Below are 23,828 nucleotides of genomic sequence, written 5' to 3' on the forward strand. Positions count from 1 at the left end.
GGGTAACCTCGTATTGAGTGACAGTCAGTGTGTGAACACAAAGTAGGACACTGGGGAAAGAAGGGTAAAAATGGTGAGTCAGAAGGGGGTGAAATGAAGCTGACATTCAGCAGCATGAACAGAACAACTCAATAGTCATTCTCAGTAAGTAAATTAATCCTCACAGTCACTTGAGAGAAATTGTTCTACCTGACCCATTTTAAGTTAAAAATAAAAGTTAAGTCCAGAAAATGGGGTCAACAAGAAGGTCAAATTATTAAGGAATGCCAGTAGGTGCAGGATGTTGTTAAAAGTCTTGCTATTGGAATATGGGTTACAAATGAGAAAAATAATTCTATTTTTCCCCCAAAAAGTACAGGATGGATAGATGTATGTTCCATTCCAGGAAAAATTCAGTTCTGCACTGACATCCAAAAACTCTGAGTTGGGAGCAGATGCCAGTTTTTAAATATGAATGCAGAAGGTGTTTTTTTGGTACTTTGTAATGAAATAGGGCCTGAAGTGTCAAGTGTTTGAGGCATGTTTTCTCTCTATTTAGTAACAGCCGACGTCGTCACGACAGTGAAGAAGGGGATAGCCACAGAAGGCACAAACACAAGAAGTCCAAGAGAAGCAAAGAAGGAAAAGAAGCCAGTGGTGAACCTGCTCCTGAACAGGAAAACACTGAAGCTGCCCCTGTGGAATAGGCTTGTGTGATTTTTTTTGCCTACTTGCATATATATTAGTGCCAGAAATAGATTACTATAAATCTTGTTATTTTTCTGGGAATTATAATAATTTGCTCTTAATCTTGTTCTGTTAGTTTGAAATCAAAGGTTACTTTGGTTTTTTTTTTGAAAATAAAAGAACAAATTTTTCATGTTAAGATTCTTGGACTGACTTTGTCTTTTAAGAAACAGTAACAGTGAGAAAACATCTTACATCTAGAGGCTTATGCTCTTACAATATAAGTAGGGCTTAAATTCTTTGTATTAAATTGTCTCCTTTTTTCATAAGCCAACGGGAAGGTCATTCTTTTACTGACTTTAGAAACAGTGTGTATTCATTTTAATATATACCCAACATCTGGAACAGTGTGGGTTTAGCATAGCTTTTGGAGACTTATTTGGAAAGGTCATCCTTTACCACAGGGACACACAGGAACTGCAGGCTCTTCAAAAGCCTCGTAATAACGTGAAGCAAAAAATAAAACCCAGGGAAAGTGGGAAAGGTGCTGATTGTTCTTAGTTGAATGGAACACTGAGCATGGTGATGATACACGTGGTAATTATGTCTGGTTTGTGTGGGTGCATAAGGATGAATTAAGCTGGATAATCGTCCCTGCTGCCTTTCAGTGGCTTAAGAGAGAGTTCATTTTAGTCTTTGTTCTAGGGGAACAGCTGCCCTTAACATGATAAAGATTAACAAACATATCCTCTTCCCAGTGTAGGCTTGTGAGATAAAAACAAGGCTGTGGAACATGAGTAATTTGCAGAGAAAGACAAAGGACTATTTTAAAAGACATATAGGACCATCATCGCTTTCAGATTTACTTCATGCAGAACAGTATCAAGTGTGATTGATAAGGCAGTCCCACAAAAATTTTACTGCTATTCAAAAGACTTACTTGATGGCATTAGCAGGCTGCAGTGTATTTCCTTAAAAGTAATAGTCTATATAAAAATTCCAGATTTAATAGAATTAATCAGAACAAACCAGGGAAACGAGGTAATTTGGTTTTGGATGAAAATAATGTCTGTACAAGTACACAGTTACAATTATTTTTAATTATTTTAGAAATTTCATTCACAGTTTTACAGACTAACAAACAGTACTTGAAAGTCTTGAAAATACCAGCTTCATGCTGACCATGAAAAGGTACACATAATCAAAGTGCTATTAATGTGTTGGATAAAAACCTTCACCTGATTATTGCAACTAGAAAAATTGCAAGAAATATTTCCATTAGTTATTCAAGGTTTTCTTTTTGTAAATCAAAATAAAGTGGGTGAGCAGAAGCTGCTGCTCCTTAAATTCCGTTATTATTATTATAATGCATTAAATATATATATAGGTATGTATAAAAAAAACAACAAAACCCCTTAAGAACACAGGGAAGGAAGGACTTTAGTCTGTAGCTTGGATCACTCTGAAGTGATTTTCTGACAGGTGTCACTGCTTTGCCTTTCTTGACATGCAGGTTGAAATTTCACAAACCTTTTCTTTATAAATACATACTTTACTCCCCAAAAAAGCAAAGACTGGTGTTCCTTTTTTTAAAATGTTTTCCCCATGTTAAGATACTTGTCACACTCTCCCTGAAGACTTGTTTTATAAAAATGTGCCAGGCCAGGACACAATTGTGAGAGTAATTTTTCCTTTTAGTTCTTTGAGCATCCTTGCCAAGCAGGCATGCATCATTCCTGATGTGTTCCTGCCATTGACAGCAAGGAGGATGTCACCGCATCTGAAAAAATAAATGCAAGACAACAATTAAATCTTAAATATTTTCAAATGCCAAAGCACATCCTCAAGCTGGGGGAAGAGGTAGAAATTAGTATTATGGCTCCTCCTCTAGCTAACTGCTGTTCATGACTAAGGGGATAAAGCAGGTGAAAATATTTCACTTGTTTGGGTTTCTTACAAATTTATAATTAATTCAACATATATAGTTTAATTCAACAAATATAGAAAACATGATATAGTTCTTCTGACACTCATTCTGGTAATTCATCATCACAGAATCATAAAAGGGCTTCAGTTGAAGGGAATTCAAAGATAATCCAGTTCCAATCCTTGCTCTGGCCAGGGGCGCCTTCTACTAGACCAGGTTGCTCAAAGGCCCAGCCAGCCTGTCACTGAATCAGGAGGAGGCATCCACAACTCTGGGCAACCTGTTCCAGTGCCTCACCACCCTCACATTAAATAATTTCTTTTTAATATCTGGTCTAAAACTACTGTATTTCAGTTTAAAGCCATTGGCCCTTGTCCTAGCACTGCATACCCTTGTAAAAAGTCCCTTTCCAGCTTTCTTGTAGGCCCTCCTTAGGTACTAGAATGATCTGTGTTCTGAACAACTGTACCTTTTAAGCCTTGTTAATTGATGTAAGTTTGTGCCACGATTGTGCATTTACTCTCTTCAAGTGTATTGGTGTTTGCAGGGAAGATGTTTGGTTGGGGTGTTTAGAACTGGAGATGTGGGAAATGTCTGTGCTGGCATGCTTTGTACCACCCTAGAGATCAAATTGACTCTTCTTTTAACTTACATACTAGTAGATTGCTAGACATCTGAAAACATTCTGCTATGAAAGCAGATCTGTTAAACTTCAGGATACTTGTGTCCTGTTTCCTTATCTCCCAGAGTTACTTCTGTGTCAGTGAGTCCTTCCCCCGTCCCTGCCACTGCCTTAATGAAAACATGTTTTTTAAAACTCCCACAGGTTAACCAGAAGAACTTACATAAATGCTACTTTTTTTAGATATTAATCATTACCTAATTCGGCCATCATTATATGCTGGTGTTCCCCCAACAATGGATTTGATAAAGAATGGTTTGTTCCCAGTATGTTCTTCATAACCTCCTACGATGCTGAAGCCAAGACTTCCAGATGTATTTCTTCGTAATACAATTTCTTTGCAGCTGTACAAATATCTGAAATAAACCAGTTTAATTAAATGTTTATAGTTAACTTGAGATTCTGATGAACCACTAATAATGAATCTGCCTTTTCATGGACCCATACACTGTTCTTAAGAGTTACAGTAGTGCCATATTTCCACTGTGTTAAGCACCTACACTTCTCTTCTGTTCCTGTAGTACTGCTTTCCTGTTACAACCAGATAAGCAGTTATCCCAAAAGTAAAATTAGTCTTGGTCTTAAGTATTAAATTAGTTTTTTTTATAGGGTAGGAATCTATGCAAATGCTGTGGTTGCTGTGATGGAGAAAAGCACTTAAGCCTGGATTTAATGTTTGTAAATCAGCAATTCAAAAAGCTGTGTTTCTTCTACCTTGTACACCCCAATGACTTGTTTATCTTCCAGATATGAGCCCGTATGTGATTAATTAGGTCAAAGTGCTCAGACACTTAATACTGTGGTGCATGTCAAAGTGAAATAATTTTAAGACCAATGGAATGAACTACAAAAATAACAGATTACATGAAGACAGGTATTGGTGGAATTAGGGATCCTGAGCTTTTCATGTTGAGTAATCTGATAAGTCAAAGCATGGAAGATGAGAGAAACTTAACCATGTGAGTCAGTGCTTTGGAGTTCTGAGTCTGCTCTCAAGAAGATAGCTTGTCTTTACTGTAATGATTAACACAAGATTTTGTTGTAAGAGAACTGAAATCTGCTTCTCCCTCTGTCTTTTGAATGTATTTTATGATACTGTATGTTATGTTCATCAAAGCTGAGGTTCCAAAAGTAGGAATAGGGGAAAACTAAGAATAGTGTTATTAGACTCTTAAATGTTCCCTAATGCTCTGAGTACATTAATTTTCTTCCTTTTTTTTAACCAAATTAATTCCATTTGTTAGAGAATGACTGATAAAACTTTCTGTCCATAGTACTTAACCATCTTATCATTAGTGGTGTCCCCAGGAATGATTGAAATTTCCGAATGTCTAAAAATATATTTGCTACTCCAAATCTTAAAATATAGGCTGACCTACAGCAGGCAACTGTTACAAGCTCTATTCAGGGACATTTTATGTTTCTAAGAAGCACCTGACACTTCTATAGGAAGATACATAGCCTTTATCTTAAGGACTGATATGCCTAGTGTTTTAAAAATTGTGTTTTAAATAGTGCATTTGCTGTCTTTCACAGCATAATACTAGATTAGTCCCCCAGGGCCTACAAATATTCACCTGCTGCCAGGATGGTAGGTATGCAATATTTGCACAAGAATTCACTGGTCGCTAATGTAAGAAACAGGTGACACTTGCTTCTTCCTGAGCAGCCAGGCATTATTACTTTACCATCTGTGGACTTCAATGTGCAAAATCACTTAAACCCTCTATGTTTAATGGTACTTATCAAGGTCATGACCAAGCAGTGCCAGGATTCAGCCATTAGTGCTATAATTCAGTGTTGATTTTGGGGCAGAGGTCTCTGCTGCCCAGGGCTACACTCACTAAACTGCAGCTGGTCTAAGGAGAACCATCTCCTTGGAAGAGAGCAGCTCATAGTCTTCAGCCTTTACTGGTAAATACTCCAGAAGATGAGGATAAGGAGTAATTTATGTGTGAACCTGCCTCAGATTCAAGATTTGGGGATATATAATATCTAGCCACAGGGTCCTATCCTGAGCAATACTACAACAAAGCATCGGTTACTGATGCATGAGGAATTTAACAGTGCCTGTTTTCAAGCAGTTAAATGTACAATTCCTGGCTGATTTTCATAAAGCACAAGTAGCCTTATGCTCTAGGAATGAAAACCAGCCCAGTTACAGGAGGATTTCAGCACCAACAGCTATGAAAAGGGTAACTCCCTCCTCCCTCTCCATTACAGTACCCAAATGGCAGCCAAGTAAGTAATATTTGAGAATTGTTTCCACCAGTGTCCTACAGGCCAGATTGAGTTACTTTGGAGGTGTTTCTGTCCTAATTTCATGTTTTACATCTTGTTGTACCCCAGGTTTGCAGAATGACTTTGGCCACCTTGTCTCTTTCTCATCTCACTTTACAGATGAAGAAAAGCACTTGTGTGAAGTACTAATGTTTGTAAATGTTATGACAAGATGATCTAAAAAGTATTCTAAGTACTAGCTGAGGGAAGGAAATGTGAGGAGGGCAAAGAAAGGAGAGCAGGAAAACAAGCAAGGGTAGAAACAGCACCACAGAGCTGGGGAAATGCTCTTCGCCAGCTGTTCCCTGTTATTTCCTTTGTGCATGCTTCACAACAAGTCCCTCTACCAATAAAGGAGTTCTGTCTTCCTAAACAACAAACAATTAAATTAGCTACCCTGAAATAAGTCTTGGGGCGAGAATGCTTAAGGTCCTGCATCACTGTTTCCTCCCGCCGGCCTGCCCGCAGCCCCTCCGCTTGCATGCAGGCCAAGTTTTGACAGATGTCAGATGCACATGTGCACGAATTTTATAACCACCACATATTGGATCGTACTACAGAAAGAACAGAGGAGCTGTTTATGTATTATTAAGCCATACAAAAGTGGGAGAACCCAATTCTAAGAACTCACAAGAAAAGGACAAACTAAGTGAGATCCATAAATGTTAAATTAGCAAGATGGCTTTTCCAAGTCTTTGAGTTTTGGTGCAAGGGATCAGATAACTTGTCTGATTCTGCTGATACCAACTTCATCCAGAAAAATTATATCATTCCCTAATACTCAATATTTGTGTCTCTTGACTGTACCCATCTCTGTAATATGCATGCAGTCCCTGGGAAATGAAGAGTTCTGTTCTAGTATTGAAAATCAGGCATTTACAGTTATCTACTTTGAATCTTGTAACTATTATTAATGCTAGCCTGTTTTCTACTTCATTGGACATGGGCAGAAGTTTGTAGGCATGCTCTAGCGTTTAGTTCAACTCAGCACATTTTATGGTACCATTCACGGGATTTTCCTCAAAATTTTGTGGATTTGGACAAAGAAGGAAAGACTCTCCCGCCCCCTCAGTTTCTTAAGTCTGAACATCCCACTCGAAATTGTGAGGTCAAGCTGCCTCTGAACACCCCACCTTGCTTGCTTGCTGAACAAATACACACACTGCACTGCCAGGGCTTGTCTTGAGCCACATCTTTCCCTTCTCAAAATAATTTAAATAATCTACTATCCAGCTCCCCCTTTTTTAAACCATGCCTGTTCCTGAACTACCAGTTTTACTTCCTTTTCTATTTGCTCAATTTGTCTTATGTAGGGTTGCCCCTTCTGGCCCATCTTCCCAAGTACTTTGCATGATCCTGCATAATAATGATTTTGACATTTCTACTTTTCCATTAGCTGTACCAAACATTCTTAGACTCACACATCTTGGAACAGTCCTTCTAGTAAATTGTTTTAATTAAAGTAGGTGATTCTTCAACATTTTACCCCATAACTGCACTTCAGGCACTTTTTTCAAGGTGGACCTATCAGACATCTATTAAGACAGAGCATAATTTTCTCTAACAGCCTGGAAAATGTCATGAGACTGCTGACAATATCTTGGGACCTAATGAGATGTGATCCTTGCCAAAAGCAAACTGAAAGCCAGAGAAAGGTTAAATGCTCAACCTGGAGAAAAATGAGTTAACATGATACACATCCTCATAAGACAACTTGTTGAAGGACTTTCAGACGTCTGATGTGGGCCCTGGAGAATCAGAACAGTAAGTGAGTGAGCACAATTATGCAGGGGAAGACTGAAGGGTCTGCTAATACCTAGTGAGCAATCCCAAACCTGATCCTCTTGTGCCCCTACTCAGCCAATCAGCTGCCAATAAGAAAACAGAGCACCTTTGTTACTGTCACATCTAATGTGCATTGGTGCCTGTCCCAGGCGCTAGTCTGATGTTCAGAGCAGTGTCCCCACTCAGCATACCAATGTCCCCATGTCTCTTTGAAGGAGAAGGGCCATGCTGGGCTCTGTGCACGGCCTCACAGCTGGGGATGGAGTTACAATGAGCTCTTGTCTTCAGCCTTGCTGACACTGGGGCTGATTTCCCTTCAGACGAAAAGAGTTGGAATGCCTTCACACACGCAGCCTTCAGAGGATGAAGGCTAAAGTGAGCTCAGAAACTGTTTCTAAAACAGGAAAACCCATTTTATTGCCAAACTGCGAAGTGGAACTTACTGATGTGAACTCTGAGTGCAAGCCTGCAGTACTGTGGAGCTCTGTCCTTCGTGTCCTCTACCATGCTGAGGTACTGGGAACTTCAGGCAGCTGTGAGTAGAAGATGATGACCAGGCAGCTCAGGTTTTCTACACAGCCCAGTGAAGGTGGCATAGGCAGGGTGTGATTGTTTCAGTCCATCTAGCAATGGATGGTGATAGAAGGCAAGACTCAGCACTGCAGATTGCAGCATCTATAAGGCCTCTGGTCTGTTGCTGTCTCTTCACTGAGAGCATTACCCGTGCTCTAGTACCTTCACCATGGTGCTGCTCAAGCTCAGGAGAGTAGAAGTTAGCAGGAATGAGGATCTCCTTGGGCCTGCCTGTCCTCAGACACCGAGTGAGGAGAATTTACCATTGCCTGGGGCATCCATTTACTGCATTTTCTTTTTACTGCTTTTCTTTCACAGGTATAAAGATGTAGTCCTCCCCAGTGGAGGAGGAACGTTGTGCCTGTGGGTTACAGACACACAGCCTGCCTCCTGCTCTTGCAGTGCTTCAGCACATGTTATACAGTCATTAGCATCAGACCAAGCCTCAAAAAACATCTGGCCCTCACAGCAGACCTTGCTTCAAGGTCAAAATGGCTCCAGCTAGAAAGAGGGAAACCTATTATGCAAGAGTAGGAAATGAAGAGGAGTCCTGAAACTGTGCCTAGAGAAAAGCCCACCTGTTCTGCAGACCATCTTTTCCTGCCCTCCTGTAAAAGAGAGACACTGAACTGCTGCCAGAGTTAGGAGTATAGTCAAGAAGAATTTATAGGATAAATCCTTAATTCCTTAAAACTGTCAGTTTCAAGTCTGTGATCCCAGCTTTGCATATTCACAGACTGACAGTGTGTCCTCATTTCATTCTGTCTGGAATGTCCTGGAAGCTGTAGGTATTACACCGTGCACACTGAGAGCTCAGCGACAGCCGATGTGGCTCCAGCTATCCTTGCTGAAACGACAACACAGCTGCTTCCTGTGTGTGACAAATGGACTACTTTCAGGCGGGGGTGGGGTTAAAAGAGGTGATTTGGAGACACTGGCCAACTGCATGAACTTTGCAACATCTGGGTAAAGTCAAACAATTCAGCTGGATTTGGCAAAGGAGAAGGGCTGTGCAGCTTGAGTGTTGCAGGAGGGGTATCTGCCTTCTGCAGGGTGGTTGAGCCTCAACTCCCATTCAGCAAGCTCCTGTATCCCTGTAAGATTTTCCTTTCACTCCCTAAGTGCCAGATATGTTTACAAGATTGAAGCAATTCAGCATCCTATCCTCCCTCATGGGGGAACTGCATGTCTATTTTGCCATGTACACATACCCATTTACAAAAGGGAGGTATTTAGAGTCAAGTCAGTGACAGAGCCTGGATTTAATTAAGATGTCAGTGCAATGAATCAAGCCAAAATAAAGTATTGCCAGAAAATACAAATCTTTCCTCCCACTCCCCCTCAGCCAGAGGTTGCAATCTGTGCACTTACCGTGGCAGCCCCAGCCACATAACCCAGGACGGCGACCACTCGCTGCTCTCAGCAGTCACTTGTGTGTCCTCAGGGGATGGGAGGTGACCCTGCTCCTCCTGGGCTTCACATGCTCTCATCTCCAGGGCTTTGAGCACCACTGAGGAGTTGGTGTTCTTCAGCAGGGCGACGGCCTCGCTCCGGCTGACTCCCGTCAGATCAATGCCGTTCACGTTCAGCAGGATGTCACCTGAGACCAATAAAGCAGATGATAAAAAACCCTGCAAGTGTTTCCAGGATCCCCTCCACAAACAAGTGAGTCAAATCCATGGCCAAGAACCGGCAGCCTGATGAGGTTTTTTGTTATTCCTATCGTTTAACAAAGCATATGCTAGTAAATATGCCACAGGCATGAGGGGAGATTCCTGTACACAGAAACCTTGCGTGGCTGGACAGAGGATTTTTCCTGGTTTCTTTCCACGTCATCTCCTGCATCTGGAGCTGAACAAACATCTGGGGTCCTGCTGTACCTACAAGCTTTGGTACTGGTGCCTAGTACTGCTCTGGGTCTCTGGAGTCCACTTCCAGCTAACAACATTTGTACTCAGCCTAAGTTTGAAACCCCACAGCTCAGTGATGTTTTTTCTCCCAGCTCTCCCTTAGCAGAGGACTGCCACTCCAACTGGCTCTTCCTAGTTTGCTTTGTAGAATGACATGTTATTATTTTCATATTAATGCCTGTTTGAATGGCTGCAAGCCAAACCATTTTTCTGTATGCCTTATTTATAATATAGGCACAGCAGCCACAGAGAAAAATGCAAAGATGACCTCAATTACTACAGGAAGAACAATAAAGACATCACAATGTCATGCAAGCAGCCTCAATGCCAAGTGCTCTGCAACCCTTCAGAGCAGGCTGCCATGCCAGGGCTTTCCTGGGTGCCCTCTATACTTGGCCTGGATGCTTCTCCAGGCAGAGATTTATCACTGGCAGGCCAGGCACTGCAAATGAGCATTAATCTCTTCTTGTTGTCTGTCCCCAGTAAGAAGGACAACAGCCTAAGAGCTGCTCTACATCAGAAACCTATGGTGCTATTATAACATCACATATGCATTTGTTTCTAATTTTATCAAATTAACTAGGCTGAGTTTTCCATACTGCCTCATGATGAATATATTTTGGAAAGTGTATTCCATTGACAGGCAGTCATGTCCCAGCAGAAGAAAAGGGGAGATCTGCTGTTTTGCTCCTGTTGCTGTGTTCTCACATGGGTTTCATTGAGTACGCACAAAGAGGGAGTTCCCACGTGTGCCAATGCTGGGCACTGAGACCCAGGCTCCTGGGGTCTGACTGGGTTGCAGCTATTCTGCCCCATTTTTGGGTGCCTTCACTTCCCTTAAACTCAGGATTTCCCTCCAGCTTCCAGGCAGAGACTGGACTGAGGGAGAATATAGGGGATGAAGGGTAGGTGAGCTGTGCCATTGCTGGATGCAGGCTACTGAGGGATCAGGCTCTTGAGGATGTAACATCCTGAAACCTGAGAGTTTCATCTTTCCTCTGCTGCCCAGCTATTCCCACAAAACCAACTGATAAAATATGGTCCTCATCTGGCTCTAAAAGCTTATTCACGCAGAAGGGGAGAAACTATTAGCCTTATCATCCTGTTACATCAGTAGCTAAATGGGGTTAGGAAGCCAATATTTTCAGACATGAGGCTGAGCCACAAGGCATTAATATGGCTTCATATACAATGGGAATTTTGATCCTTATATTTAATTCAAATTAATGAATGCAATGACAAATAAGCAAAAAAATTTACTTTGAAAACACATGAAGGTTGCACAATGAATGCATCAAGAGTTAGGAGAATTTTCCAGTGAAAAGCTATTTATCTTTTTTTTCCTACCAGAATATTCCTATGTCCTACTTTACAGAGATGATTACTGCTGCATATTATGCCTTTTCTGGTAGCTGACTTGAGATCCTCTAATCTGACACATCCCAAAATTGATAGGATTGCTGAAGATGTCAGAGTGTGAAGCTCTTTCACTATCCCACAGTTTTCAAAAGAAGGTCTTGATTTAAGGCAGACTTTCAAAATGCCCCCTTTTTACCTGTTTTTATCCTGCTGTCTCTGCTGATCACTCCTCCAGGTTCCACACTTATCACATAGATAGGCAGATCCCATTCCCGGTTAGATGCTCCACCTGCCACAGTCATTCCCAGCGATTCCGTGTGATCTTTCCGGACAGCCACCACCTTCTCGTGACAGGTGACAGTGTGAAGGGTGCTCTGTGATGGAGAAAATAGCAACAACAAACACAGTTTGTGGGCATGGTGACCTCCCTGACAGTTTTGGCATTTTCTATCAAAACAAATATTCATGGAAGTAACACCAAGACACTTCCCAGCCACATGGCCTGATGGCCGGCAGGACTCCCTCAGGGGCGTGAGCATCTGCAGTCAGAGCTACCACCAAGATAACTGTGCTTTAAAAGTTAAAGTCAGGCACTGCTCACATGAAAACCAGAGTTGTTTTAGTCCTAAGGCTAATAGAATCAGGTCCTTGACAAGTAAATAAGGAATTTGATTTTAAAAGAAAAAAAATTCTTGATAATAATATCACAACTGGTCATCATATCTTTTACTATCAGGTTGTGCTTTGTATCTTGCTGCTTGCAGTCTGAGCATCATCTGTAGTTAGCGAGAAATAGTCCTCTTGGATTTGAGGAATGAAACCATTTGGGACATACTAGAAGACACATATTTCATTTGATCTTCCAGATGTCTGTGTTTCTATGTAAGTTATGGGTGGAAATAGACTTGAAGAATAAGTGTTTCTGTTCAAGAAAAGAGAAGAACATTTACAGTGGAGAGAGAGCAGTTTCCAGGGTGCTCTTAGTGCTTCTGCTTGAAGGGTCAATTCGGGACAGCCATCCCATATATTTCTGCCTCTGAGCAGGAAAAGTTAAATACACACAGCTGGTCATGCAATAACTGGTGCATGAGTGAGGGTGCAACAAACCTGAGGTGCCCTCAGGATGGAGAACCACTGCAGTGCAAGCTCCAACAAAACCTCTGAACTGAATGCCATGTTTACCATGCACTCAGTTCTTGCAGAAGAGTTTGAAAGGCAAATAAATCTGGATTTAAATGTTAATTGCTTTGCTCTCCTTAAGTATTTCCTAAGCAGTGCTCCTGACATCAACTCCTGACAATCCCAGCCCTTCTTGCAGGAGCAGCATTATCCACTCCAGTCTCATATATAATAGCATGCTTCTAAATACATTTCAAATGCATATTTAAAAGACTCTTCTCATTCACAAATGTGACCTCACATTCATAATATGCAAAAATAATCTATAAAACTCATTTAAAGCCACATTAATCTCTTAGTAATCTGACATCTCACAAAGACATTTTACATTGATTCCTGGGCCAGCAGCATGGAAAGTGGAGCAGATGAATCCACAATGCCTCCCTAAGTGACAATGATGGGACAAAGGTAGATTATGGCAAGAATTTTTTTATGGGAGCAGGGCAGACCATGTCTTTGATTTGTGCTTTCTTTTAAAGGTATGTTTGGTGGAACTAACTCCACATCAAGATTTCTGTGATGCGATGTTAACAACAGAACACAGGACCTCCTAAAAGCTTAGCAAAGGACTCCTCCATGCTTGAGCAGATGAACAGTAGCTGCCACAGAGCTCCAGAAGCAAAAAGGCAAAGAGCTCGGTGGAAAGAAGAATTCTCTCAGTCTCTGAGAGAAAACCACACACAGTTGTTTGGACATATTAGACATGGTCCATGCAGAACATAGGCACTATGTCACAGGAATTTGGCTTAGGGCTTGCAAACAAACCTATCAATTTCCGAAGATTTTAAAACCTTCAGAAAATGTTCGATTTCTAATAAATTTCATGTTCTGATCCAGATAATTTTTAACCTTTCACCTTTGTCTTTAAGGTGTAAATATTTTAAACATAGTAGTTCTATCTTTATGCAAATTAAACTTAATGTTTCATCCATGTTTTGCAAAAATATCCTTTTTCCCTTGAAAATGAATGGCTTTCCATCAGGAAAAGGCCACTTTTTGAAACATGTGGGATAGGGGGCTACCAATTTTCCCAAAATTGCAATTTGAAATTTTGCAGCAACACATGAAATTGGGGTTCTATTTTTGGCTCTGAGTGAGAGAGCAGTCCTGTTACTTATGCAGCATACATCTCAGACAATTAAAACATAAGAGCATTAGCCAGCTTATCACTATTTTTTGAGGAATCAGCACAGAGAGGAATGATTTCAAAGTACTGCTTGGGAACAAATTGCCCTGCTACATATCAGTGGAGAATTATAGAAGTACCATTACTTATATGCTGAACCACAAAGAACCAATTCTCTTTTGAAACTACTCTTTCCCATGTCATTTTTTATATGGCTGCAGACAGAAAGGACTTGGGGTGACTTGACTGAGAGGAAGGCAGTGATGAAAGGAAAGTAAAGCCTTTTTTAGTAAACACACGTAGAACTTGCTTGGAGGTACAATCGATAGCAAGTAAAGCAGTTAAAAGGCAGTGTTTATCAGTGACTGCATTTCAGTGCATTCTCTTCTAAACAATTGTCCTTCTCTGTCATTTTGAAGCGACCTTGGAGGTCAGGAGAAGAAAAACATAACAGTTCATCTCCTCCTCTTTTTATTTTTTCCTCCGTTTCTGTATATTTACTAGAAAATAAATATTTACAGCAGATTATCACAACATCAAAGCCATGACACGTGTCTTGCAGGCAAAAACCATCGCTGTGTCTGTTTGGAAAATGTACTTTACCTGAAGGTTAACCTGCTCATTTGGTCAGGAAACATTGCCTGCTCCAGCAACATTTTCTTTGCCCTAAGTACTAGACAATTAATTTGAAAGAAATAAGAAAACAGTTCCAATTAAAAACAAGTGCTATATAATTAATGGCAAAGCTCCCAGTGACTTCAAAGGAATTGAATCAGGCCTGTTTATGTGTTACAGCCTGGCTTCACAGCCTCAGCTGCACAAGAAAGTGTTTGTGACATCTCTTCTCTGAGTCCAGGCAGCAGCCAGAACAGTTTGGGCTGTGCTTCCCCAATCTCTGTACGGGGGAAAACAGATCCATGAGACCCTGGGCAGGACCAATCTCTTGGCACCTGGCATACACCACCAGAGAAGGACATGGTCACAAGGGATCATCCTCTTCTTACCCAGAGCCTTGTGGGCAACACGGCAGGTCACCACTGGCCTGAAGGAGATGCACCTCCCTGTCACCTCCCCATGGAGTACAGATGGAGGCTGGCTGTCCTGAGGCCAAGAGCTTGGCCCAAAGTGGCTCCTGAGCCACTGCATGAGCCAGGTGGCTGCTGGAAGCTAGGGTTTATTCTTGATGGAAGCTAGAGTTCCTTCCTGATGCTGAATACAGCCACAGGCTGAGAGCAGATTTCAGCCCATGTACACATACATGCTGTACAGTGAGAGCAGTTTCACTCAAAGAGAGCATTCCTGACTGTCTAATATCACTTTTCTCAGTAAGCTCAGGGGACAAAAAATGCCTTAAAATTAGCCAGAAATCAAGGCAGCTAGCAATCCTCTATTAATCACATGTAATAAAGCAATCCCACTGATAGCAGTAGGCAGCAGACCCATCAGACCACACACACATGGGAGACTTCCCTGACAGTGAGGCCCAACCAACAAGCACTAGCTTGGTTTTTGGGCAGGAGCATGTCCTGTACAGGCCCTAGGTTTGCAAGCATTGCTCCTGCAGTAATGCCTGCTTAAAATAAATAACATTTTTTTTAATCTTTCAAAGCCAGTTTAAAAATCTTGAATTGCAAATTATGTTCAGTTAAACCTTCAGCAAAATATAATGAAATATTTAAACTGACACAGTCATGCCCTATAAAAGGGCAACTAACACTCCAGTAATGTTTATATCAGACCAAAAATCCACAGTGCCTGAAGCTCATTGTGTCTGCTGGCTGTACTGATCTGCTGATCTACTGCCAGAGCATTTTCTCTGATAGAAGACCTCTACTACCTACACACAAAGCTAAAGGGAGGTAGGAACTGTTCAGAGCTCTCTTTTTTGGCCTGTGATCTTCCCTGGAATGTGCCCAAATGGTGGCATTGCACAGAAGTCCACAGCAGTACACCCGCTCATGTGCTCATGCAGTACTCATCTCTTGTGGAAAACTGGAAATCCCCCTAAAAGCTGTGGCCTATGCAACAAGAGATGATTCCTTAATCTTTATAGCACTTGCTCATTAGAGGACTGTTCATTGTGCCTTCAATCTCACAGCTACCCAAAATATTGTGGGACTTACCAAGAGCTCCCATCCAACATCCCTTGGTACAGGAAGAGAAATGAGGATCTCAGGGCAGAGAGAGACAAGCTCTGTTCCCAAATAATCCCGTGTGGTATCAATTAATTACTCAGACCAACATGGCAGAGTTAGCAGGTGCTTGGATCTTCCCTAGGAAGAATGCAGTACCAACACAAGCTAATTGCTGTCCTACACATACCTTCCTAAGGAAATCATTGCTTCAGTAGAAGGTCATGCCTGGCAGATGCATCATTTGTTGGGCACTACTTGCTAGTAGCTACTGAACACTGCCTGCTTGCTGTTTTAACTCCTGCTAATCTGGTCCAACCTAACAAGAGCTGTGATTGCGGCTTTGTGGGAAAGGAAAACTAAAAATACGTAAGTATACACTAGAGTTTTTAACACATAAAAACACTGAATAATGTAGTTTTAAAAGACCTGCAAAAATGGGTATATTTTAACATTTGTAAAATCCAGAGCTAGACATGTCTCCTGGCTGACAGCTGTGCACCAGATATTTGATCCAAAGTTCCCTTTAAGGACACAACTGGCTATCCATCAAGCAGGATGAACTTAAGCCCTGCCTGCACACCTCCCTGATACACCCCTGGCACCCGTGGCCAGGGTCAAGCTTGCATGGGTTTGCATAAGTGACACTCAGGGTGATTAATGTAAATTAGGCAGACATGTGGCTTCAAATTTAGTGAAATAAAAAAAATAAAAAAAAAAAAAATCAGTTCCTCCAAGGACATGCCTTGTTCTGTCTAAAGTGGAAAGAATAACACCGAGCAAGCTCAGAAAACATATTTTCAAAACTCTAACTGCATTGGTTCATACTTAAAACCTCCTATGTTTGAAGATCAGCATCTCTCTGCCTCAGGCAAAGAGAATATTGTGAGTGTAGATGCACGGAACACACACTCTGGCCAGGTACACAGGGACAGCTGGGGCACAGTGTGGCAACCACAGCCTGATCTGCGTGAGATGGCTGCTCTGTGCTGTGTCCCTGGGCTGGGTGCTGCACACAACCAGCCCTTGCAGACCCCACACCATGCAAGCTTCAGGTGCTGCCAAAGCAGAACAAACATGCTTTGGGTCTAAAGCTCCACAGAAAGTCCTTGAGCTCCCAGCAGCCAGGGCATGTTAATAAATGAGCAACAGCCTAATGATGACCACAATTTTCAAGTAGGTTATGGGAATTTTTTAGGCCAGCATGTGAAAGCTTTTTGTCTGAAGACTATGCTACAGATGGAAAAACTTCGGAAAAAAATTTCTTTTTGTTGGAGCTCATTGTCCTCTGCAGATTCCCACTGCTGGTCAGACCTGTGGCCGTGGCCAGGACACTGTGCGCACATCAGCACCTGCCCCAGCACTGCCCATTGCCTTCTCTTTCCCTCCCACGCCAGGCAGAGTCAGGGCAGAACCAGTGGAGAGATAATGAGCGGCACAGCCTTTGTGTTTCCATTGCCAAGCGAGACGTGTTTTTTCTGGTGGCAGAAGCCAGAGCAAACACCCTCAGACACAAAACGCTCCCTGCCCTCCCGTTCCCCCGCCCCAGGGATGGCAGACACCCCACACAGGAGCCCTCACCTTGCCGGGGCCGCTCCTCTCGGCGGGGCAGGGCTGGGAGCCCCCGGCAGCCCAGCCCGTCTCCTGCAGCAGGTCCGGGGGCTGCTGCCGGCTCTGCCGCGACACCACCAGGTGAACCTGCTTCTCGCTGGCCTGCGGGGGAGCACACTGTGAGTCCCACGGCCCCAGCGCTGCGAACCCCGCACCTCAGCCCCACAGTGCCTGGGAAACGCAGGAACCACTTAAACGTTGGTCGGACTTCCCATTAATGAGGTTGCTGTGACATAAAGCAGTGCGTCAGTTCAGGTCAGTGAAGTTCATTAAAGTTTACTGTCTGCTACTTAATATTTCTCTTGAAAATTTGGTGATAACTCTAAAAAATCCTTCCTACCTGCCCCAAATTTGGCTGAAAGCAGTGATCCACCACAGTGCATTCTGGTCAGCTCTCTTCTGCACCTGTGTATACCACTGCAAAGCAATGCTATACACCATTTATACCATTGCAATTCTCCTGCCATGGTAGAGAGACAGGCAAACTACCAGAGCTGTTGCTGCCCAATGGATGGGAAAGCTGAAAAAGCTACAATTAACCCTGAAACCAGGGATGTGCTTAGGCCTTGCCCAGTGGAAGTGGGGAATAAACAATGTCATTAAGTCCACTGGCATGCAATGAGCATGACAAATGTAAGGAAGCTTAAAGAAAGGGAGAAAAGGTATTTTCTTTAGCGAAATAAAATCCTACAGCAGCGGAGCACAGAGAAAGACGGTGGGCATAAGCAAGCACACAGGGTAATGAAGTTTAGGATGGGAAAGCAGCTCACAAACTCTCAATCTAGGAAGAGCAGTTTCAAAGCAAATAACCCAAGCTCAAAAAATTCTAGGCCTTTTTTCATAATGCAGTCAGAATACTTGTGTGCCTGAGAGATTGCTGCAATGATACTTCTGAGATTATATTTGTTTGTTATATTTAAGGGGCTCTGTGTGTGTTTGACTGATATTAGTGTTAATTCTGTGTACAGGTGGGGGTTTTTTCTATCTTATTGAACCATCACTGTTTCCCTAGAAGCAAATGGCTTCATTTGCTCCTCACTGAGGCTCATATGAATCTGTTCAAGACAACAGTGATGCAAAGATAAATCTGAAAGGGAGTGGAATTTACCCAGATAAATCATAGATGCCTGCCACAAACAAATATACTAAACTAAAATGAAGAACAGTGTAGCAATAACCTCAGTGCTATAGAGGCATACTCAGAAGATGTTAAAATTAATCCTCTAATCTCCTTCTCTCTAGGCCAAAGACCTTGCTGTTTTGCCAGGAAGGAGGGGCTCTTAATGACCAGTCTGCAGAGGCACTCCTGCCTGCTGGCTCTCAGCTTATACCAGAGGAACTGCTCAGTATCCAACGTGAAGCCCCCACAAACATATCTGGAGCCTGATGCCCTGGGGCTGCAGCTGCAATGCTTGGTGGCACTACAGCCTGATGCTCTGGGGCTGCAGCTGCAATGCTTGGTGGCACCACAGCCCTGGGGCTGCAGCTGCAATGCTTGGTGGCACCACAGCCTGATGCCCTGGGGCTGCAGCTGCAATGCTTGGTGGCACCACAGCCCTGGGGCTCCCGACCTCCTGGCTTGCTTGCTAGCACTGCTCACTGGAGAGAAGCTCCAGGGAAAGCTGGCATTGAAAAAGCAGCTGAAAATCAAACACAGATCCAGTTGCACTATTGAAATCAAATCTCCCGCAGACAATTAACAGAAGCCAGAGGAAGCTTCTGGGAATTTTGTTTTTATAGCTTTGTTTGTCCTTTCTGGAGCTGAATTCAATAGCTGTAGCTGAGAGTTTAAAAAAGCTTTGGAAAAATGTCATTTTAGTTAAGAAAAAGCAACCTAACTCTCCTAAACCTCCAACTTCAAGTTCAAAATATACATGTTCAAGCCATGCTATTTCAGTGAAGTAAAAAATGTGCATGTCTTTGTTATTTCCCAATATCTTGGGGAATGCTATTTTTTTTTACTAGAAACTCAAATCTTCATAACTTCATAATATACAATTTAGTGCATACACACATATTTCAAAATAACTTTCTAGGCATTTTTAACAGATCTGGTTTTATGGAATATTAATTCATGGACTCTGGACTCAACTGGTACCCAAAAGTAGAATTCTGTATATTGGGAGAAAGGAAATCACCCTGGTCCCTAGTTTGTTAAATGACTGAGGTGGAACTGAACAACACGAGATAACACCTCCCAAGGGCACGTGGCCATATGAAAATACGGTTTTCTCTAAAATGAACAGTTTCAACTTAACATAACTTCTTTTTGAAATTTATCTGCTGCCACATGGTAAGCCTCAAAGCTGGTTATTTAGAGAAAGGTTGTAAAACATGATTAATTCTCATAGAACAACTAGCAAAAGTTCAACAAGAGTCTCTGTTGCAATGGCACATTTGTCTACGGGCCAGTCAAGCTGAGTAGTTTCTCAGAAGTCAGAGTGGTTTAGAAAGTTATCCAAACAACAAGAACAGCTTTTGTATTTACATACATATGAAAACCCACTAATGTTTCTACTGATCAGATTATTTATTGCTGATTCATTCTGATCTCTTACCTCCCTCTTACCAGTGGCTTTTCCCACAATTCTTTCTCTGTATTTCATGCTGAAGTGAAAATTAAAGAGAGGAGGTGAGCTTTGATGCCAAGTGCAAGTAAGAGCTGAAACACTCTGCTAGAATTAAAATCTGTTAGAGCCAAGGCAAATCAAGCAGGAAGGCAGAGACACAAGGGAAACTTCTGAGCATCTAGTGGGTAATTGCACCTTAGACAGAGGAAGCAGGGCTGCTCCTGGCAGAAGCTGCCCCATGTCTCACTGGGATGATGGAGCACGGATATGCTCCACATCACAACCTGCTTGTCAGAGGCAGTGTTGGGTAGAAGAGCTGCTCCTCTGTCCCTAGCAGCTGCTCTGAATTGTGGGGGAAGGAGGTGAGGAGGAGGGTGAACATCTGGGCTCAGTAAAGTCTGACTCAGCCCATGTCGCTTGGCTCGATGTGCTCACATGGGCACCCCATATCTGTTACCTTGCACTTTTCTTGTCACTCTCATGGAAAACAGATGTGGAATGTCTTGTTACTTAGATTCAAAGTGCCACTTCTGACACGAGGCCATGGCTTAAGATGATGTGGCAAACAATACCCAAGTTTTAGGAGGCAGCAAATACCCAAGTGTTATGATGTGTGCACATTCCTAATTAGCACTTCTACATTTTCTTCATTTCAGTTCTTGTGACAGAGCTTAGAGCTTATAAACAGCCAGACACTTAATCTACTGATTAGCAATTGCTTCACATATGCTATTGTATAGTTTCTATAGGTCTCAATTGTCTCAATTATTCATTATTTAAAGGTCAAAAATAATCAGATTACACAGAAATCTGACAGTCTTCCTGCTGTGCTTGGTTTAACAAGCCACTGCACCTTTTAGTGAATGTTCTGTTTTTAAAGAAACTGATGGTGTATTTGCAGCTTTCACCACCATAAATTAGAAGACCTCAATGCACTGCAAGCAGCATGCTGAGCTCTCAACAGGCAGGAAGGATGCTGTTGAGAAATCAGAGGACAGAGTGAAATAGCCCTTCGTGTAAGAAGCAAATGCAAAACACCTGTGGCTTCAGTATAAAGGTTTTTCTCTGGCATAACATGGAAACAGGAAAGGCAAATGATAATTGATGAAAAACAACAAAAAAGACACAGGTTCCAGGAATTTTGCATTAGATAAATGTGATTTGTAGAGCTCACATCAATGCAATATAATCCTGGCTGTTTGGAAACCTGAATTTCCCCTTTGATGGGCTTGTTTAAATTCCCAAGGATTGGTGTGCATTTCAAGCATTATTATAATTATCATCCACTCTTTGGAGACCAATAAGGGCTTTGGTTGCACTTTTAAACACTTGTATGTGAATACTCTTGTTAGTAATTTTTTTTCCATTTCATCTCATGCGTTTTTTGCTTATGAAGTACTGATGCCTTGTTTTGTAGCCATAAAGAACTGTTCCAAGAATAAAAGTTTTTTAGAAAATTTTTCATTCCAGACTTGTTGCCCTTAGAGAATTTAAAACTTCCCCCTTCTGCCTTCTGTTCCCAGTTACTGAGCTACATAAGGTAATCCAGAAAGAAGCTGGACCAGAATTTCAACAACTGGCATTATGTAAGGGGATGATATTTTCTTCACCTATGCTATAAACTTCGCAATAAAAGCTGTCTACAACAAACGGTGAATCTATGCTAACACAGAAATCCTTTCCACAAAATGCATGGATTTGACTGTTTGCTTCAGTCTGACTGATATTACCCTCATTATACTGGTCAGAAAGAAGAAGAAGCTGGCCTGATTTGACATCTTGTTACTGAAGCCCATGAATTTCTTCAAAATGTGAACAATCTACATGCCTCAAAATGAAATTCAAAATTGCACAAGTATAAAAACAGCTATAAATATGAGATAAAAGCAACAAAATATTCTTGGCTTTGCTTTTTATGCTGAAGTTTTATAAAAACATAGTCTGTAAACAAGAAACCCAAACTGGTTCTGGAGGGAAAATTAGGCAGAATCTGACCAATTTTGCACCTGAGAAAGGCATGAGTTTTTTTCATCTGACAGTTCTGTGTTAGCTAGCACCCATTTAGTACTCCATGTGAGTCTAAACAGAGGTGAATAACTAGAGATCCATTTTTCCAAAATATACTGGATTTAGGTAAGAAATACCTACAAGGTGTGGACTACCTTGTAGTGGTAGTCCACAGCCTTAGGCTACTCGGGTTTGGTCCAGGGCTGTACCAGAGAGCACAGTGACTCCTGAGCCAGAGGAGTCAGGATTCTGCTGGAACCAGTGCTGCCAGGGTGGAGGCTGGCATGCCTACTGGCAGCTGGCAGCACTCTGGTGATGATCAGAGTATACAGATTTTGCACTGATCTATATTTTCCAAACCCTGCTGGTAGCAAGTGCCTCTGTGGGAGTCCATGCTCATGCTCACACTCATCCCCACAGCAAAACCAAGGAGCTTTCACAGGAGTAAATTCCCCTCCAATCTTGACTCCTTCCGTCTTCCAGATACACAGGCTCAGTGTTTGTTTGCTTTGCAGTGGATGGTGAAAAACCGCTGTTTGCTTTTTGCCCAGCTCAAACGCCGTGGTCAGGGCGGGGAGGACAAACCTGTATGAGCTGTGCGGCGCTCTCGGGGCTGCCGTAGCGGTGGTCGTGCCCGTTGATGGCCAGCACGCGGTCGTTCTCCTGCAGCTGCCCGTCCCGCGCCGCCATGCCGCCCTCCAGCAGGTTGAAGATGAACACGCCCGGCTCGTCGGCCTTGCGGACCAGCTTTATCCCCAGCTGCTCATCCGGACTGCTCTTGTTCAGCACGACGTGGAAGCTGTCGTCCCTGTTGCAGTGAGCATCGAGGGAAAGGCCGCTGTTGCGGCACCGGTACCTCTGCTCTCGCAGCACCGTCAGGCGCAGCACGTGGCACGGCTGCTTCAGGATTGACAGCGCGTAGTTGTGAGGCACATTTTTGATGTCCATGCCGTTTACCTGGAATAGAGAAGTGTAAATCAGCAGCAGAAAGACGGTCTGTTCTGAGTTGGCACTGAGGAGGGCAGATCTAGATACACAGATGTCTTCATATGAAGTGACATGTGCTATTTCTAACTGTGTCACACACGAGGCCAAGTTTGTGGTGCAGAACAATTGTCCCCGCAAGGAAAGGATGCGCTGCACAGTTAGTTTCTGTCCTTTTCCTTCTCCCGCTCCCTGATAGTCTCCAGACATACATGCTAGTTCTCATCTTTCTTATTGTTCTTTCCCAAGCTCCAATATCCTTTCATATATCTTAGTTTTATTCCACAGGCTTCTGATTTCAAATTGCCTTGCCAGCCTTTCCTTTCACTCCCACTGTTTTCCCGCTGTTTCTTTTCTTCTTTATCTCCCAGCTGTTCTAGGTACAGTAAAAAAATTCTTCACTAATGAATCTCTAACTACAAAGAAGGAAAAAGCCTCAAGTAGAAGTTTAAATGCCTTGGATATTTACTAACAATTATGCTGATTTACCACACTAGAGAATCAGACTTTCCTTCTTTTCCCTCAGTGTTTTCCAGGTAAGATGTAATTCAGATGAGAATAAAACTGTATAACTACCACTTTTTAAATCTGAATGAGGAAAAGAAAGAGGAAAAAAGAGTTTCCAGTCAATCCCATCATGTTCATATGTGTAAGAGTGACTAGGCATTGCACTTTATATTGCTAAATGAAAACCAGTTGCAAGATTGTATTTCATCGCTGGCTAGAAAACCTGAATCAGAAAAGATATTTCCATGTAGCTTTACATTGCACAAGCTGAACCATTTAAGTATTAAGAAACATCTCCAAAATGTAAGAGAAATAATCCCCAGCACAGACAAAGGCATTTGGCTGGTGTTTGCTTTTGCAGATTTCCTATGTGGGAACAATGGAACTGTTCTGCTGCAGTCTGGTGAGGAGGACTGCACCCAGAGAGACAGCTCAACTGGCTTTAAGTTGCTACCTTGGGTACCACAAACAGCATGAGCTGCACCAGGATGGGGCTGAAATTCACAGGAATCCTTGGTAAATCCTGGGCA

General features: G+C 42.4%; 2 protein-coding genes across 5 annotated transcripts in view; one reads left to right on the forward strand and one right to left on the reverse strand.

Moving 5' to 3' along the window:
- Positions 1 to 865, forward strand: part of FIP1L1 (factor interacting with PAPOLA and CPSF1) — a 37,266-nt gene extending 36,401 nt beyond the window's left edge. For both annotated transcript variants that reach the window (XM_059470147.1, XM_059470148.1), the window contains one exon: positions 539 to 865. In XM_059470147.1, the coding sequence (XP_059326130.1) occupies positions 539 to 686 (148 nt within the window). In that variant the 3' untranslated portion in view covers positions 687 to 865. The remainder of the gene's footprint in view (positions 1 to 538) is intronic.
- A 651-nt stretch (positions 866 to 1,516) lies between these two features.
- LNX1 (ligand of numb-protein X 1) overlaps positions 1,517 to 23,828 on the reverse strand; it is a 65,231-nt gene continuing 42,919 nt past the window's right edge. For all 3 annotated transcript variants that reach the window (XM_059470146.1, XM_059470144.1, XM_059470145.1), the window contains 6 exons: positions 22,393 to 22,764; positions 17,201 to 17,332; positions 11,379 to 11,556; positions 9,285 to 9,513; positions 3,473 to 3,631; positions 1,517 to 2,446 (listed from right to left, as the gene is read on the reverse strand). In XM_059470146.1, coding sequence (XP_059326129.1) covers positions 2,311 to 2,446; positions 3,473 to 3,631; positions 9,285 to 9,513; positions 11,379 to 11,556; positions 17,201 to 17,332; positions 22,393 to 22,764 — 1,206 coding nt within the window. In that variant the 3' untranslated portion in view covers positions 1,517 to 2,310. The remainder of the gene's footprint in view (positions 2,447 to 3,472; positions 3,632 to 9,284; positions 9,514 to 11,378; positions 11,557 to 17,200; positions 17,333 to 22,392; positions 22,765 to 23,828) is intronic.

Source organism: Ammospiza nelsoni, chromosome 4, assembly GCF_027579445.1.
Source record: "Ammospiza nelsoni isolate bAmmNel1 chromosome 4, bAmmNel1.pri, whole genome shotgun sequence".
NCBI classification, from domain to species: domain Eukaryota; kingdom Metazoa; phylum Chordata; class Aves; order Passeriformes; family Passerellidae; genus Ammospiza; species Ammospiza nelsoni.